Raw genomic sequence first — 16,023 nt, forward strand, 5'->3', positions numbered from 1 at the left:
AAAAGAATGAGGGAGCCTGCTGTGTTCAGAGTGACGCTGTTAGTACTTGCCTTTGCCAGTGAGTTAAGAATTATGCCACCTAGAAGCGAACAGGCGTGCAGCGCTCACTCAGTGGTAGCGGCAGTAGTCAGGTGATGTACTGCTGCCTGCACCTGTGCATATGTGAGAAAAATATGTGAGACTTGTAACTGTCATTTTATTTCCCTGCCAGGTCTGGGACCAGTCTTCAGTGTAAGTCTCAACTAGACAAAGTTACTCATCTTGACCTGCAGGAAAAAAAAAGGAAATATACTGAGTATATGCACTCCATATGTCTGCTGCCCGGTTACCGAAACAGCACTCCTGGGCCACAGCTAGCTCCGCATCAGGAGACGTGGCGCTTCTGAAGGTTGTTCGCATCTCAGTTAATTTCTCTGCACTTTCCTGCACTCCTGTTTTTTGCACTTTGTACTACTGTTACTCTTTCAAGCAGTTCATGAACTTTTTGTATTCACTTTAGTCCCTAGTAGTTCATCAAGGAAATTAAAGGGGACTAGAGTCCCACCCCAGGTCTTTAATGTGGTTAGCACCCCTTACCAGATAATTGATCATAGTTCTGAGACACGCTGGGAATGCCCCACGGCCTGGAAACAGAAGGGCCAAGGTGAGTGAGTCTTTTGATAGAAGGTGTGATTGGATATTCTCTACAGAACAAAAGAAAAATTACTTCTGATTAGTCTGTTCACCTGCCACTTCTGAAAGTTATTTTGTTCTCACTAAAATTGCTCTAGAGCAGCTCTGAGGGGGAGGGAAGAACCCTGCTTTAAACGATCCCATGTGCCCAGCCCTGAGACAAAGTGCATTACCTATAAGCTACTGGGGTGTAAGACTTGACCCAGGTCTTCTGCATGACAGTTCACTGCATGCTGCTGCACCATCACTGGCTGCTCTCTCCTTTTAGGTTGCTTTGCTGAGTAGTGTATTGTACCTCACTTGTAAATTAACGGAAACCTTTAGATTACGCTGCAAAATAACTGTTAATTACTCTGGAAATCTGGCAATGAAGAGTTAATAGGCCTTATTCTATGACAAGAATTACAGTCACACTTGTGTTCTGCTCAGCATTGAACACAGTCCCTCCAGAAGTGACCCCGCAGTCCTGACAGTCTCGCGCTGCCCAGAGAGGAGCAGCCCAGGGCTGGCTCTTCCCGTGATCTGTAACTTGTTGTACAATAAGAACCGGCTGTCACGGCACAAGAGGATACTCACAATGAACAGCTTGAGCGGTTACCGAACACGCCTTCGCCCTTGCTGCTGTGTATCTAACCTCGAGCCATTTATTGCTTTCTATTCTCTTTTGCTGTGAACACGAAGCAGAGAGCAAATGATTTTCAAAGCAGGTTTTGACCATTCAATCTGCAATAGCAACAGTCTAAGCGAACAACCACGTTCTTTACAACTGGAAAGAGCAAAACTGCATCCAATCTTCCCTTGGCCACACTCTTAAACTTCCGCTAGTCCCTTGCAAGCCTATGCTAACCTGTTCTAGAAACCCCTGAAAATTCAACCGCCTTGTCAGTGTCCTTTGGCGAGTTTCACGAATATTGTATTCCGTTCTCTTGTCTGTTGAGTTATTTTAGATCAGATGATTTGGCAGGAAACTTGCTGAAAGTTTTTGTCTCCTGGTCTGAATATTTTGAAAGCTCACTGAGATCAGTCTTTAAATCTTTGCATCTCATGGAAGATCCTCAAGACCTCAGAAATGGGCTTGTTGAGTCCTGAAAGTGTATATCTTGTGTCTTGTTTGTGAAATGCTTCCTGCTATAGAAATAGCTCCAAGGACTGTACATATTTACAAGAAACTTTATATTCGTAACAAAAGGGAATTGAATTGGTTTCTACTTTTTTATTGTAAACTGTGCGTTTTTCAACACTAGCTTTTTGTTTTAACGGTGGTTGTGGACAGCCATCGTCAGACACTGGAGGGGCCTCGGCTTAGTCCTCCTTGCTCCCATGAAGAAATATTGTAACATTAAATTGCAATTGAAGCTTGGTAGCATAAATGAGATTTTAGGTCTCCAAAAGTACAGGATTTTTCTTCATTACCTTTTTATTATTGACAAGGGAGGGAACCGGAGGGACAGTTCAAAGCTCCACCTGGGACGTATTGAACTCTGTTGTTGAACAATAACCAAATAAAACAAATAACTATCTTGACTGGCATGGTGACATGAACGCTTCCTTCTCTGTAGAGTAACACTGAGCCATCTCCCATTGCACCCAGCAGTAGAGGCTATGTAATCTATAGGTGTCACGGCTTACCAAAGAGCTAACCTAGGCAATGTTTAGCATTTTAATAGTCGTTAGTCCCTGAACACGTAGCATAAGTGGCTTCACAAAAACAAAGCATGTTCATACCAACTAAAACAGGTGCATTTGTCCAAATATTTTACTATAGCAGCAGGCAGCTGCGAACACCTACAGCTAAATTCTGCCCTCACACACTTCACTAGTGATAGGGGTTGAGTTACAACAAATGAGTATCTGGGAAAACAATCTTGCCCTGATAAATGACCCACACATCTTGAGCTGGAAAAAAAACCATCTTAATGAACAATAGTGTGATCTAACGACAGGTTTGGGATTTATCCCAGCAGAGTAGTAGTAGCAAAGCAGACAGAGACAGTTGCTCATCCCACCGCTGCAACATGCTGGTGCTTTATGGCCTAATAGCTGCAACCTTAAGAAAAAAAAAACCACCACAACATTCACAAATCAAGTCAGATTGAGTACAACCTGCAGAGTTACTGTACATCTTACCTTACACCTGCTGGGAAAACTTGCTAGATCAGACTTAAATGTAAATATATCTATTTTTAACTGAACCAGTTTTTACAGGGTCTGAAGTATTCTTTCACAGGAAGAGGTTTTTAATATTCACACTGCTGCCTACAGTAACTTAATTTGTCCTCCTACTGTTCAGTGTTTTTGGTTTTGTGCACATGCCCGCCCCCTTACCCCCAATAAAGGGCTTGTTGGAGGGCATGTGGGCGGGTTACTAATAGCTCCTCTTACATTTTGGTCTACATGACATTCTTCATGAAAATGCTCTACATAAAAACCAAGCTGCTTGATTTATCTATTGTGCCTACTATCTGATGTATATGATGAAATGCTAACTTGTTACATGTTCCTTTATTTCTATTTTACTGTGCACAAAGAATACTTATTTAAAGCTCATTGTTGCAGTCCTATGATGCATGATCAAAATTGTAACAAAACTAAAATAATCCAGAAACTGGTGGAGTAAAAACAAAAATTATTTACTGAGCCTTTTGATTATCCAGACCCTGCACCAATCCACTGTCAGCTTGACCACCACACACTGTGCTGAAATTCAGGGGGTTGGGGAGGGCAGGGAGCTCTTCCTATTTCTGCTGTAGACACAGACTGTAACAGCTTACTCGAGAGTCCCCAAAAAAAAGTGACTGTAACAAAAGTCTCTGCATCTCCCTTAAAAAAAAAAAGTGCTCTCCTAGCAACAGCCAAGAATAAACATAACAGCACAGACTGTGCAATGTGGGTGGGGAATGTAAGTGAGCTAATAAATCCAACTCTTGATCCAGCTTTTGCCTTTGGAGGGATTTGATTCATCCTCTTACAGTAAGGGTGATTAATCTACTTCATTCACCTGTCAAGCAGAAAATGACCTAGCCAAAAAACATAAGACCCCTGCTACACACCCCCCAAGGTGCTCCTGCTGAAGAAAAAGGGTCTGGGGGAAGCTGAGGGGCCGCAGTGGCTTACCGGGAGGAAGGCTGTGGCTCCTGAGCTGTTAGGTGAGGCCACAGTGCCAGGGACCACCCCACCTTGTCATCTGTGGGCAGCTGCACTCACTCACCCCAAACGCGCAGAGCCAAGGGGTGATCACAGAATCAGTAATTACTCTTGCAAGCCCTCTGGTGAAGTGCTTGCACTCTTCCTGGTCACAAAGCCTGGGCCACTCACCCTGGTTTCTGAGATGCACAAAGCCTTTTTGGGGCTGCACAAGCTAATGCTGCGGTGCCAGGTGAACACCATGTACCAAGTGCTCTTCACCATCTGAGACACTGCAATAGTCTGCAAATTAAAAAAAAACAACACAACACAAAACAAAAAAAACCACAAACACACCACACCAACCAACCAACCCTTCCTATAAAATACTTGGTTCTATCCTGTGGCTCCACCATACCAATGCTGAAGAAATGCCTGCAGTGACTCATGCATATACATAATGGGGGAAAAAATCCACAAAGCTTAGCAAGAACTAATGAGACCAAGTCCATAAGTCTTGCATACTTTGACCTTGAAAATTTTGTTTTGCAACTAAAAAAAAAAAAAAAAAAACCAAAACCAAACCAAACAACTCTTTTCAGCTAGAGAGAGAAAAAGAAAAAAAAAAAAAATAATTCGAGATCATTCAAACAAGAACCTTGTGGTATCATTTCCCTGCTGGTGCTAAAAGCATTTAAGAGGACGCTGCATGGCTTCTGTCTGCCAATACATTCTCACATTTACTTTTCTTCAAACACAGTTGAAGAAAACACTTGCCTCTCCGCTGCTGACGCTCATCCTACCAGACTCGGTACACATGCCTTCCCCAGTGTGTTTGCTTCCATAGCATTTAACCTGAATTCAGCACCCTGCAGCACACAGCTCACCCCATGATGAGATGCCGGAGCAGTTCCTGCTGGTGCCTTGGCCCACGGTGTCTGGCCAACTGTGCAGAGGCCTCGCCTGTGGCATCCATGCCCAGCAGAGACATGTGCACAGCCAGGCAGCAGGGCTCACTTGCCCACAACTCCTCAAGCCGCAGGCCCCGAGCCCTCAGCGACTGGCACACCTCTGCTGCCGCTGCTATTGGAGGAGAAGCCATCATTTAACATCACTAATTAATATTATTTAAACATCAGGTTTCTCTACGGCAGGGAACTGACAAAGCCTGGCTGTAGTCACACATTTATCTACCAACATAACCTTCTGCATTTAAACTCCTAGGTGCTTTGACTGAGTGAGTTTACATTCCAACAAAAGGCAATCCTGTTAAATTAGCTAACTGGAACTATTCCAGCCTGCTCTCCCTTCTCTGCTATCGCTGCAGCTTTGTTTACTGCCCTGACAAAAGCGAATCAAGCTAAAAGGAACCTCTACCTCCCTGCCAAAGCAGACAGACCCCCCCTGCAGCACTGGCTGCTCTGCAGGTATCAGCACTGGTCACTCATCTCACACCCCCTTCCCTGACCTCCTCACAAGCAGCCAGCATTTTTCTGGTGCTAATAATAATAAATATTGCAGAGGGTGCAGGCTGTCCCACTGCACAGCCTCACCCAAAGCCATACACGTGCCTGCAACACCACAAACCACATCCCTCTTGGGGAAAAAAGGTCTGCTTGAAGAGTGGCTGGCTGGAACAAAGAGAGGCTGACCAATACCAAGCTCTTCTGCCCTAAGGAGCTCATTGCTGCAGCTTGTTAGCAATTGGACTCTTGTTCTTCCTGCAAACTTTACATCACAACCACACCCTAACACTTCCCTCATTTTCTTTACTGATTACCTGCAAGCAGACAAAGTGTTTCAGGCAGCACTATGAACGAAAAGCTTGCACAACCCACCAAGGCACGAAACTGCAATCAGGCAATCACAGCTTATAAAAAATAACAACTCAAGGAAGCTGAAATTACCAAAGACGGGAAAGATAATAACAAAGCAAGTCACCCACTTTCTTGAAGATGTTTTATTTGTTTCTAAAGAGGCTGAAAACAAAAGCAATTCCATATTTCAGAATACCAAATGCTATCCACCGCACAGAATGAAGAGAGTTTTCAGAGAAAATCATTGCACTAGACCCAGATCTACTGAGCTACTCAGAATATTGCAACGAGGCTGGTGAACAGATCTGAGGGTGGCAAGCCACCCTTCCACTGTGGCTGGTTCCACTGAACGCTGGCTGCTGCAGCTTTTGTCACCACTCAGACTCCTCACTGATTTGTGCAATGTGCTCTTCCCCACAGCCGGGCAAGGACTAGTTGTCATTGGCACAGTCACTGGCACCCTCAGGCACCAAAAACCAAAGAGCGGGAAGGACCCAGCAGGTCACCTCCTGTGCTGGCTCCTCCAGGGCAGGCCTGAGGCACACTGGCAGGCAGTTTTACGTTAATATTGTGTTTGTTTTGGGATGAAACAGGCTGCGAGTACTAAGTACAGGCAACCCGGCATCACTGTAATCACTCGGAAAATATAAACAGAATAAAAAGTTGTAGAGATCCCCACAGCCACAGCTGTGGAAGCACCAGAGATTTTACATCTACGGTCAATGCTGCAACCGGGAGCAGGGGCCCAGCTCTAGCTCTGGGCACGGAAGGGTGCAGTGCTGCTGTTTCCAGCATCCTGCAACTGCTTACACCAAGGGGCAAGTTTGGCCACTGGGATACAGGTGACTTACAGTCACCTTCAGGCTGTTACTGAGAACTAATCCCTAAAATGGAATACGCCGAGTTCCTTACAGCTACCCACCCCAGCTTAAGGAAGTCTTATCAGTGACAGCAAGAGAAATTGGTTTCAAAAAGCAGATTACTGCAAGACACATTTGCTTTACAGAAAAACCCTGCCATTAAAAACAATTGTCTTTACCAGAAATTCCACAGGGGAAAAAGTTGTATTTCAGCTCTCATGAAGAGAAAAACTACAGAGCTACTCACAGTAGAAACAGTGAACCCCAGCCTACTGTAAAATAAAAATGAGCTTTTCAGTGACTGTGTCGCTGATCTTTGCCCAGAAAGGCTGCTACAAAAAGATCATCAATAATCACACTTATGTCAGCCATGCAAGTTTGGAACTTGCTGCTGAAATAATTGCGTGTTTGATGAGTTATGAAAGTAGTAATGGGCTTGCTTTGGCTGAGTGCTGAGCTCAAATAAGATTCCACAAGAATCCTGAACTTTCTAGACTTTGGGCTGGCTTGTTTATTTCTTACAGTCTGCCTCACTGCTAAAGGTCTTTAATCTGTTGCTGCTCTCACATTTTTCAGCCCAATTAAATTGCTGGTTTTTTAACTGAACTGACAACGGGCACTGGCACCTTTGCCATCTGTCCAGTTGCCACGAAGCTGCCGTCTCCAAGAACTTCCAAGGTGGGACTGGGAAAATAAGGCAAATCTAGGAGAACGTGGAAGTCTTAGAAACAATATGAAATTAGAGTTCATTTGCTACAGCACAGAGCAGGAGTACATTTGGTTAAGAGAAGAACTTTTTTTCTGAGGCTGCACTTGCCCAGAACTGGTCACAAGCTACTATAATGTTCATATTGGCTTGTACAGCAAAGTAGTCACGTATTTCTTCTTGTAGCGATGTGTAGCACTAAGCACCATCACTCCATCCTACAGGAGATGGAAAACAAGTGAGCATATTACATGTCATCTAAAAGCTGCAAGTACAAAGAACGTGCCCTGGCCTCTCACCTTGATAGAAAGTGCGTAGAGGTGGTTCAACATGACATGGTTGGGTTCAGGGAGTAGAGCAGGGTCACACTGGAAAAAAGAGAAAGTGAGACAGTGTGAAAATAACAGAATTCACAGCTTACTCATCACAGCTGATGGGTGACAAACACCGTCTGTAACTAGCCGTACCTTTAAGTACATCACACTGCTTACGCTGAGTCCATCAACAACTGCAGACAAAGTTTCAGAGCAATCCAAGATCCCTCCAGGGTGAAACCCTCTGCATCCTCACTGCCATCGTGAAACAGACCTTAAATTCTTTCTTAGGTGCTTCTGACATTTTAATAGCGTTGCAGTGGAAAGATATGGGTTTCTGGGAGTAAAATAGCAATCTAGTTGTCTTTTCAAATTTGAAGAGGGTCAAGTAGAAAAACAGATTTACTTCAGATGGATCCATATGGACATAAGTAAGAAGGAATTTACTAACGTGGCAACTATTCTAAGGTTTCTCCTAAACTGTTCCCTGTCTGTACCCAGATTTTTTCCCCATCTGTTCACACCCGCAAGGTCATTATTCAGCAGAACAAACTAAAGTACTCACAGAAATGCCTGTGTCCTTATTCAGGATGACCTGCAGCAGGTGGGGGGGAAGAATAGGTGGTGATTTAAAGCGCTCCTCTGCCTTACAAATGTAGGGCTCCTGGTGGTACGGTCCTGGGGGTGAACTTGACAGCTCTGCCAGAGAGATGTTAAATATTTTTAAATAATCTGTAAGAATATCTGCTCTTTTACTGGTACTTCAAGTTAATTTCTACATCCAGGAACGTGTGGCCAAAAGAAATCAATGGCATTTTAGTATAAGAACTGCAGCAGCTAATGCAGTGCCAGAGGATCAGTCACTGCCCAAAAAGTGATTTAAGACATCCAAAGTCTGTCTGACTTGAAACCAGCTGTGGAGACTTGGGAGGCAGAGTTCTGAGGGCCCTACTGCACTCCAGAACTTCACCGTCATCTCTGCCCAGAACTTCTCCAGCAAACACTTACTAGCAAACATTGCTTTACAATGCTACCTCCAAGGGAAGTACTAAAAACACGGTACACACACGTAGAAGGCAGGTGTTATACCTGTACAGGGACAGGGGAATAGAAAGAGCTCTTCAGAGTCTAAAGCAATGTAAGGAAAGGCTGTTACAGCACGTGAGGGAGAGGCATCTGCTAGAATCTCCTTCCTGGCTTCTTGCACTGTTCAAGCCTCACAAATCACACTCTTTCTCCAAAAAGGCTTTGTCCAGGGCAAAACTGCATAGAGCAAAAACCAACCACGTGCACCTTCTGCCCCAGATTCAAAGGACAGGTTTTCTGGAGGAGGCTTTAAGGTACTACTTCAGTCATGGTCTCCATCCCCGCAAAGGTCTACAAAGAATAGGCGGCAAGGCTGATCTCAGACATGACTTACCACTATTCCCTTACACTAGAATATGAGACTTAAGACAAAAAAAGCACTTTTATATTATTCTAAGATACAGATAACTTATACTAAACTGTGAGGACACGATATATTCCTGAGCCAGTGTTAGCACTGCTAAGATGCACCTTATTTCTACCTCTTAATGTGCAACTTCCCACCTCAGCCCACCTCTTCAGCAGAGGAAGATGGAATTAGGAACAATGTAGGCTGTCAACATTGGTTTGACGTAAGGTCAAGACTGATCCACCACCGAGTGCAGTAAAACCAGCTGTTTCACATTGCAGAGGCAAGCAAACAGCTATCAAGCACCCAGGACTTCCTCCCAAGCAGATCGACAGTGACCTGTGCTGCTCTGTCAGAGGCTTCCTCCTTTATGCATTCCACATTCTTCCTCTGTGCATCTGTGATTCCTGCACACGTTTACAGGGCCTGACAAAAGTGGAGATTAATCTATACTAGATTAATCTTCAAGTCCAGATAAAAAGATGAATTTTTTAACAGCTCTAAAAAGCATAATCTAAAATTACCAATAAAGTCATACCAGACACGTCCGAACATTTTTGGGAGTCCACCATCAAAGCATCGAATACTTCAAAGTCAGTTTTCTTCACCTGTATGATGTTGTTGATGGTACCCAGCTGGCTGGTTACTACTGGCTGGGAAGAAACAAGATACAAAAGTCAGAATAAAAAAAGCTTGCAGGACTGTTAGATTCTCAAAACTACACAATCAGCATTACCAGGAATGAGATACATTGCTTTTAAAATACGCTAGTATCAGATCTGAAAAGAGCTCACTATTGCTCAGTCAGTGTTAGGTTAAGAGCAAGCGGAGTATTTAGGCCTGTGGGGGATGCACGTCAGTTGAACCTGCTGGGTCCACTGCACTCAATAAATTCTCGGGCGATAGATAAGGTTAGGATCAGGTTTGGGGTAAAGTTAACTGATGACATGAAGAGCTAAGCTTTACTTTTAGCTTCTATAGAGCTTTCACAGCCAGGCTAAAATCTGTATGGCCTGATGTAGAACAGAGTATAGTTGGTATTGCTGGTTTACTACTAAAGCTAAGACTGGACCCCAAGGCAGAGAGTTCAAAGAGCTAAATTTACGGCAAAGTAAATTCTGTAAGGTTCTGCAAGGTTTGCCAAGACAGCAAGAAGACTGGAACCAGCAGCTGTGAATGATTAGCACTGAAGCAGGTAGGCACTGCTAGGTGGGCTAGGGTTAAAGCTCATTTTATAGCAGAGGAAGAGGAAAAGGCCTGGTAGATTTTGGCACATTTACTGGACTATGAAAAGATCTAGAGCAGCAATAGCAACATTCTAGCACAGATAGCAAGTACAGCACAGAGAGACCCAGGCTGTCAACAATGCTACAGTGCTTTAAAAGACAGTTTGGTGCTAGACAAGAAAAGCTCACCAACTCTTATAAACCAACGCCCAAGAGATCTTGTCACCCATTTGTTACAAAATCTCCTGTCTTTTCAGGGCGTCAGTCTGATGCTGCTGCCTAAGCCAGCCGGAATCAGAAACCTCTCTCTCATCAGCTTAAACAGTCAGTTTCTGTTGTTAACCAATACCTTCTCCCTGAAAAGGCCAGCTACTGGTAGAGAAACCAGACAGTTTCTCCTCTTCAGATGCCTCAATGAACACATACAGCAAGTCAAAGAAAACATCACCTCTGAAGGATCATGTGTCCACTGCCCATCCACAAAGAACTTGTACTGGTGCTCTCCTTCTGGGAGGTCCAGGATTGCCACGAAGTTATTGTGACTGGAATTCAAAACAAACAATCAGCCCTGAAACATTCTGGAAAGCACATCAATCTACAAACTGTGACAAACACTGTAACACAGAATACAAGCCTCCTTAACATGCAAAAACTTAAAAAGACAGTGGCGCATTTAAGAGAATCTCTGATGCAATCTAAAGGTAAAGAATCAAACTAAGGTTAATGTTAATGACAATTTCCCCTGTGACAGTAAGTCCCTACACATTCAAAATTAGTATCCGCATTCCTGGCATTAAGGAATTAGCACTGAGCTTTTGTAAAGTCATTCTCACATCTTCACGTTAATTGTTAGCATGCCAGACCTAATTTTATCTGCGAGACTCCTGTTGACGGAACAAGATCAGCTTACTCCTATGTCCTTGCCTTTCAGCGTTTGCCATTGCAAACTGCATTTCACAAATGCCTATGAAATACATGAACAATGGCTAGAAGATGAGAGCAGCAACTCAACACTTCTGAGTTACTTTGGGGGTGAATAGCTGCTCCTTGGTAATTTTGATAATCCTGTGCTGTGAACTTCCTGATTCTTCCAAAGTCTTCACCAGCACCTCAAAGAAGCTGAGAAACAGCTGATGCTACGTAAACACTTCAAATAGGCCACACAATGCCAGTATCTCTCTTTACTTCTCCTAAGGTAAGGAGACCAAGCATACCACCACAGAGCTGGACTTGAAAATTCAGTTTGGAATAATGAACTCTTCTACTTGAGCATATTTGATTCAGTAACACGATTTTATTCAGCCACTAGGAGGTCCAAATATCTCCTTTCCCAGAATACCTCATCTGACGAAAGACAAATTTTTTTTTTTTTTTTTAAAGAGACATTTTGGTCCTTCTTCCAGACTAATTTCACCATTTCCTGCCTCCCAGGCTTTCTACTTAGAGTACGACAGTAATACTGATGTTCCACTGGCCTTTTGGCCTTTTTCCCAGCTCCTGTCTTGACAATTTATTTCACATTGTTCATGCACAGAACAATCCTCCCATACCATTTCCTCAGGCCACCATGCTCCTCCCTCAAGTTTCCTAAGAAATTAAGCCACTTCTGCAAAAATGACAATGCAGGTAGCTGCTCACTCAGATGAGAAACACCAGAAACTGGCAGAAGACCAATCTTTCCTAGATATGTCATCATTGACATCAGAGAGACTGTGCTCAAAACCAGCTTCACCTTACTGCCCCAGGTAGCAGACTGCACAACAAGGATTGTTTTGAGGCATTCACGCATGGTGCCTAGTGAACAAATCACTCCTTCAAAACTGACACACTGCTCAACTTTCATCCTGTGCCATCCAAGCATCAAAAAGTCAGATTCTCATTGAGGGCTGGAGAAGAGAAGCAGGACAGTGGTAAATCCAAGCACAATACCAACCTACCAGCTGACCACCTGTCTCACTGCACTAACTGTTGCTAGTCCATGGGAAATATCACCGATACAGCAGCAGCAGTTTATTACCTCCTTGTCAGAGGAATTTTACTCCAGTTGTTGAAGGACCCAGATAAATAAACTTCTTTCCCTCCTCCCGTCCAGCGAAAGACTGTTGGTCGAGCTTGAGTGGGGGTTTTATCATTCACTTCCAGATCTTGCTGCCAAGCTAGGAATTCTTCTTTGTCCAATGGAGCCTACAAGCACAGTAACTTAATCAAAAGGAATTCTTTCCTGACACACAACCTGTATTTTACTGAAGGCATTTTAGTGCTTCAGGCACGATTCTCTAACGTACAAGTCTACAAGTAGTTTCTGTCAGATAGAGATTAGAAACTGTGGATTTCCAGATGCTGTTCACAAGTTCATTACCACAAATTCTGCAAAGATGTTAAAGCCTTTCAAATTTGCAAAAAGAGTGGAAGGCAAAATAAACTCCCTCCCTCCAGCTTAACTTCAGTTAAAAAGAAATTACTTGAGCTCACAAAAGTTTTCAAAATACACAGATATAAGAAGAGGGAGAAAATAATTAAGAAGAAATACACTTAAGAAACATATACAAATACTGTAGGCACAAAATTTTTAGCTGGGAGCAAAACCATAAGTTGTCTCTAGGAAACAGCTCTGTCCAACAGTCAAAATCTAAGTCTAATTTTCGGTTAGATATTCTTAGGAAATACGACACACAGCAAGACGTTTCTAACAATCCATTTGATACTGAATTAACAGACCTTTAATAGTTAACAGATATTTCAATATGAAAAATAACAGACACGTAAAATGTCACTGGTGCCTGCAAGAGCATTAAGGTTCCAAAGGAAGCTGGGGCGCTGTACTTAGCAGTGGATAAGAGCTTTGAGCCAGTTACATTTTAGTTTTTCTACAACTAATTCTTGCTGGAAACCATGACATTACGCTCATTGTATCTGCTTGAACATCAGTGCAATATCTCTCCTTAGCATGGGGAACAAGGGAGAAAGTTCTGTGTGTAATAGCAGCGACAGAATCACTGAAGGTTGCTAACAGCACCACAACCGGACAGAACAAACCAGCAATACCTTCATTTCCTCTGAATGGAACAAGTCTGCATCTTCAGGACTATCCATTAAGATTTTTGGTCTATCGCCCTCTTTCGTACTGATGGCTCCTCCTGAGCTGTCACCTCGGGATGCCTTATGCCCATGACGCTCCAGTCCAGCTCGCTCGCTGCTTGTGTTCCCCATTTTTAAGCACCTGAAAGAGCAGGAAAAGCCAGATCAGCACATACACTTTTGAAGCCAGAACACCAGTAGATAGAAAAATAGGCTCATCAGTAGACCTGGCCTCTGTTGCTGAGTGAAGAGTCTGAAAAACTTGATTAACTCAAAATGCTATCACACTCAGAACAAAGACACTAAATGACAATTTTTAGCTACGCTTGATATAGTTCAATATCCTAGTACCTCTGCAAGACTCACCCACTCTAAAGGCTGACCAAGCAGTATCTGTCACTGCAGCACACTGGTATTCCATCTCCTCAAGTACCTGTTCTTCTCTCTTCTGAATACCCATGCATATAATGTTCTACTATATCAGTGGAAACATCAGTAGAACTTTCTGCCAGAAGGCTTTAAAACCAGCCTACCAGAAATGTGACCTCACTAGAAAATAAAAAGTTAGCTGAGGTGGCAGCCTGCTGAGGATCCTTCCAGTGGCTGGCTGTGGCTCTAAAGCACAAACAGCACAGTCCTGCTGATGCTCCACTGGAGGCTTCCTCCAGCCTCTGCTTTTTTCTGAGAGAGGCAGAGGCTTGCTGGGCAAGAAACACAACAGTTCTCACTCCACAGCCTGTGTGGCCACATCCGCAGGCAGAAGCGATGAGACTGGATGCGCATATTACATTTTATTGGAAAGAATATTAAAGGTGAAGAGCAGCAACTGAGAGGTGGCCAAGGGGCTTGTGTGGAGCCGTACAAACAGAGCTTTGGAACTGCAGCTTTGGGTATGCGTATGGAATATCGCACTGTTTCCTGTAGGCTGAAATCACGGACATCGGCCAACTTTCAACCGTACAGATCTCCTCTCAGTCACAATCTGAAGCCAGTCTGAGTGTGCGTGGCTTAAGTAAACAGACAATGAAACAAATAATTTAACTGGCATGATAAAAAAATAAGCGTACATGCAAAAGTTAACTGGTTAAGTGAAACTGCAGCAGCTTTGAGCGTTCTATATCTTATTCAAACAGTTGATTCTACCAGATGCTTTCTTGAGAGGGCCCGAAAGAGACCGAACAGCCGCCGCAGCTCCCACCCGCACACACACCTGTATGCGAGCCGATTCGCACGCCCACCGGGGCGTGAGGGCGGGCAGTCACCGCCTCCGCTACCCAGCCCCCCCCGGACCCGCCCAGCACACCCGCAGGCGGCACGGTTCCCCGCAAGCGCCCGGGAGCGCGCTACAAAGGCCGCGGGGCTGCACCAGGACCACCGGCACCCGCCGCGGGCCCACGGACCGCTCGCTCCTGGCGCGGACGGCAAAGCCCGGGCCTGGCAGCGCAGGGGCACCGGAGCGCCCCACCAGCCAGCAACCGCCGGGACCGCGCCTCTCGCCCGGGGAAACCCACCTCCCGCCTCCGGGCCCCGCCGCTCTCCCTCCACAGCCGCCCAGGCGCTTCCGCTTCCGGCCGGCCGCGGCCCGGGCTGCCGCCCCGCAGAGAACCTGAGCCCGGCGCGCAGGTTCCGGCTCCCTGCGGCAGCCAAGGCCCGTTACCGGGGCCGGGGAGCTCCCTCAGGACCCTGACGGCAGGCTCTGTACCGACTGTTCCACCAGGGCCATCCCATACTTACCTAGCACAGCTGCTAAACCGGATCAGGGATAAGGCCAGTAGAGAAGGGTGATGGCTCTTTACCTCAGAGCCTCTGGGAGCTGTTTTCGCCAAATCACCAGCACAAGGAGGTTTTGGATCTGCAGAACTGTAGATAAGTGAGCGCCAGGAGGCTGGAATTAGGCAATAAATGCATTTCCCCTCTTCATGAAATGGGAGCAACAGCTAGCTGAGTGGATGCTGAGCGTTAGGTGGCCAAAGCAGCCTATGAAACCACCAGCACATGGCTCTGGTTCCTCTGAGGAAGCACAGATACAAATGTAAGCCCTTAACTGATAAATGTTTCTCAAATTAAATTACACATATATTTTGTTAACATATTTCTCTAAGCATTAGCAATTACACTATCTCATTTTACCCTGTGCTTCTCACCAGCTGTTGCTGTCTTTCTCCTACTTTTCCAGCAGCCATAAAGTTGTGAAGACAGCAGGTTCCTGTGTCAGCAGTGCTCCTGGCAAGGAAATTGTTGGGTTTTTTCTTAACCGATGGAAGCAACCTGCAAACAGACAGAAGGATTCCTACCAAATTGAAGTGTATCCTTGTGGCATGCTGTTACGCTGTGGGAAGAATTCTGCCAGGATAGACAGACTCGCTGTGCCCAATCGCGAGTGCACGGCTGGCTCCTGCAGTATGTTTTGAGGAACAGCTGCTCCCAGTTTGTCTTTCGTGGGTAGAATACCTCAGCACAGGACAGCCTGCCAGAGGGGGTGTGAGGGGAACGTGTGTGAGCACTGCTTCCCCAGCCCCTGCAGAACAGCTACCCTGCTATAAAATGCAGCTGTTGTTATTTTGATATTTCACACAGCTTAGCACTTTTAATTTCTTTGTCTCCAAACCCGCTTCTTTTGTTCTCCCCAGTTCTTTTTTGGCCAGCACCAATGCATGTGCCTCTGCGTGTACTGGTTATGTCTGCAGAACTGTTTGCAGTGTAAGTTGGAGATACACGCTACCATGTCTTGTCCATCACTTGCCCGGTAGGACCATTGTGATGATCTGCACAACAGCCAGACAGACTCATTG

The 16,023-nt window shown here is 45.0% G+C and overlaps 2 protein-coding genes across 13 annotated transcripts in view; one reads left to right on the forward strand and one right to left on the reverse strand.

Moving 5' to 3' along the window:
• Positions 1–3,310, forward strand: part of CIT (citron rho-interacting serine/threonine kinase) — a 73,995-nt gene extending 70,685 nt beyond the window's left edge. For all 4 annotated transcript variants that reach the window (XM_086761806.1, XM_086761807.1, XM_010121475.2 and 1 more), the window contains exon 47: positions 212–3,310. In XM_086761806.1, the coding sequence (XP_086617932.1) occupies positions 212–235 (24 nt within the window). In that variant the 3' untranslated portion in view covers positions 236–3,310. The remainder of the gene's footprint in view (positions 1–211) is intronic.
• PRKAB1 (protein kinase AMP-activated non-catalytic subunit beta 1) lies at positions 179–14,796 on the reverse strand. 9 transcript variants are annotated; one of them, XR_015260467.1, is made up of 10 exons: positions 14,743–14,796; positions 13,199–13,373; positions 12,171–12,337; positions 10,602–10,695; positions 9,466–9,580; positions 8,058–8,191; positions 7,478–7,546; positions 1,249–1,339; positions 577–683; positions 179–266 (listed from the first exon to the last, which is right to left on the reverse strand). XR_015260467.1 is itself a non-coding variant. In XM_086761813.1 (9 exons), exons 2-9 carry the CDS (start codon positions 13,361–13,363, stop codon positions 253–255), a joined length of 849 nt encoding a protein of 282 aa, XP_086617939.1. In that variant the 5' UTR covers positions 13,364–13,373; positions 14,743–14,796; the 3' UTR covers positions 179–252. The 9 variants fall into 9 exon arrangements, 7 of the variants coding, with proteins under 7 accessions (XP_086617939.1, XP_086617940.1, XP_086617942.1 ...); XR_015260466.1 differs by having other exon boundaries at positions 577–1,339; XM_086761813.1 differs by lacking the exon at positions 577–683.
• Positions 14,797–16,023: the final 1,227 nt, after the last annotated feature.

This window comes from Chlamydotis macqueenii, chromosome 17 (genome assembly GCF_036417535.1).
Source record: "Chlamydotis macqueenii isolate bChlMac1 chromosome 17, bChlMac1.mat, whole genome shotgun sequence".
NCBI lineage: Eukaryota > Metazoa > Chordata > Aves > Otidiformes > Otididae > Chlamydotis > Chlamydotis macqueenii.

What these genes read in the sequence shown, in the direction of transcription:
- PRKAB1 (XM_086761810.1), bottom strand. Translation starts at nt 13,363, where the DNA reads ATGGGGAACACAAGCAGCGAGCGAGCTGGACTGGAGCGTCATGGGCAT. An exon ending in ATAAGGACACAGGCATTTCT is followed by an intron (nt 7,547 to 8,057) that starts GTGAGTACTTTA and finishes TCTTTTTTCCAG; the next exon opens with TGTGACCCTGCTCTACTCCC. An exon ending in TCTACGCACTTTCTATCAAG is followed by an intron (nt 1,340 to 7,477) that starts GTGAGAGGCCAG and finishes TCGTGTTCACAG; the next exon opens with CAAAAGAGAATAGAAAGCAA.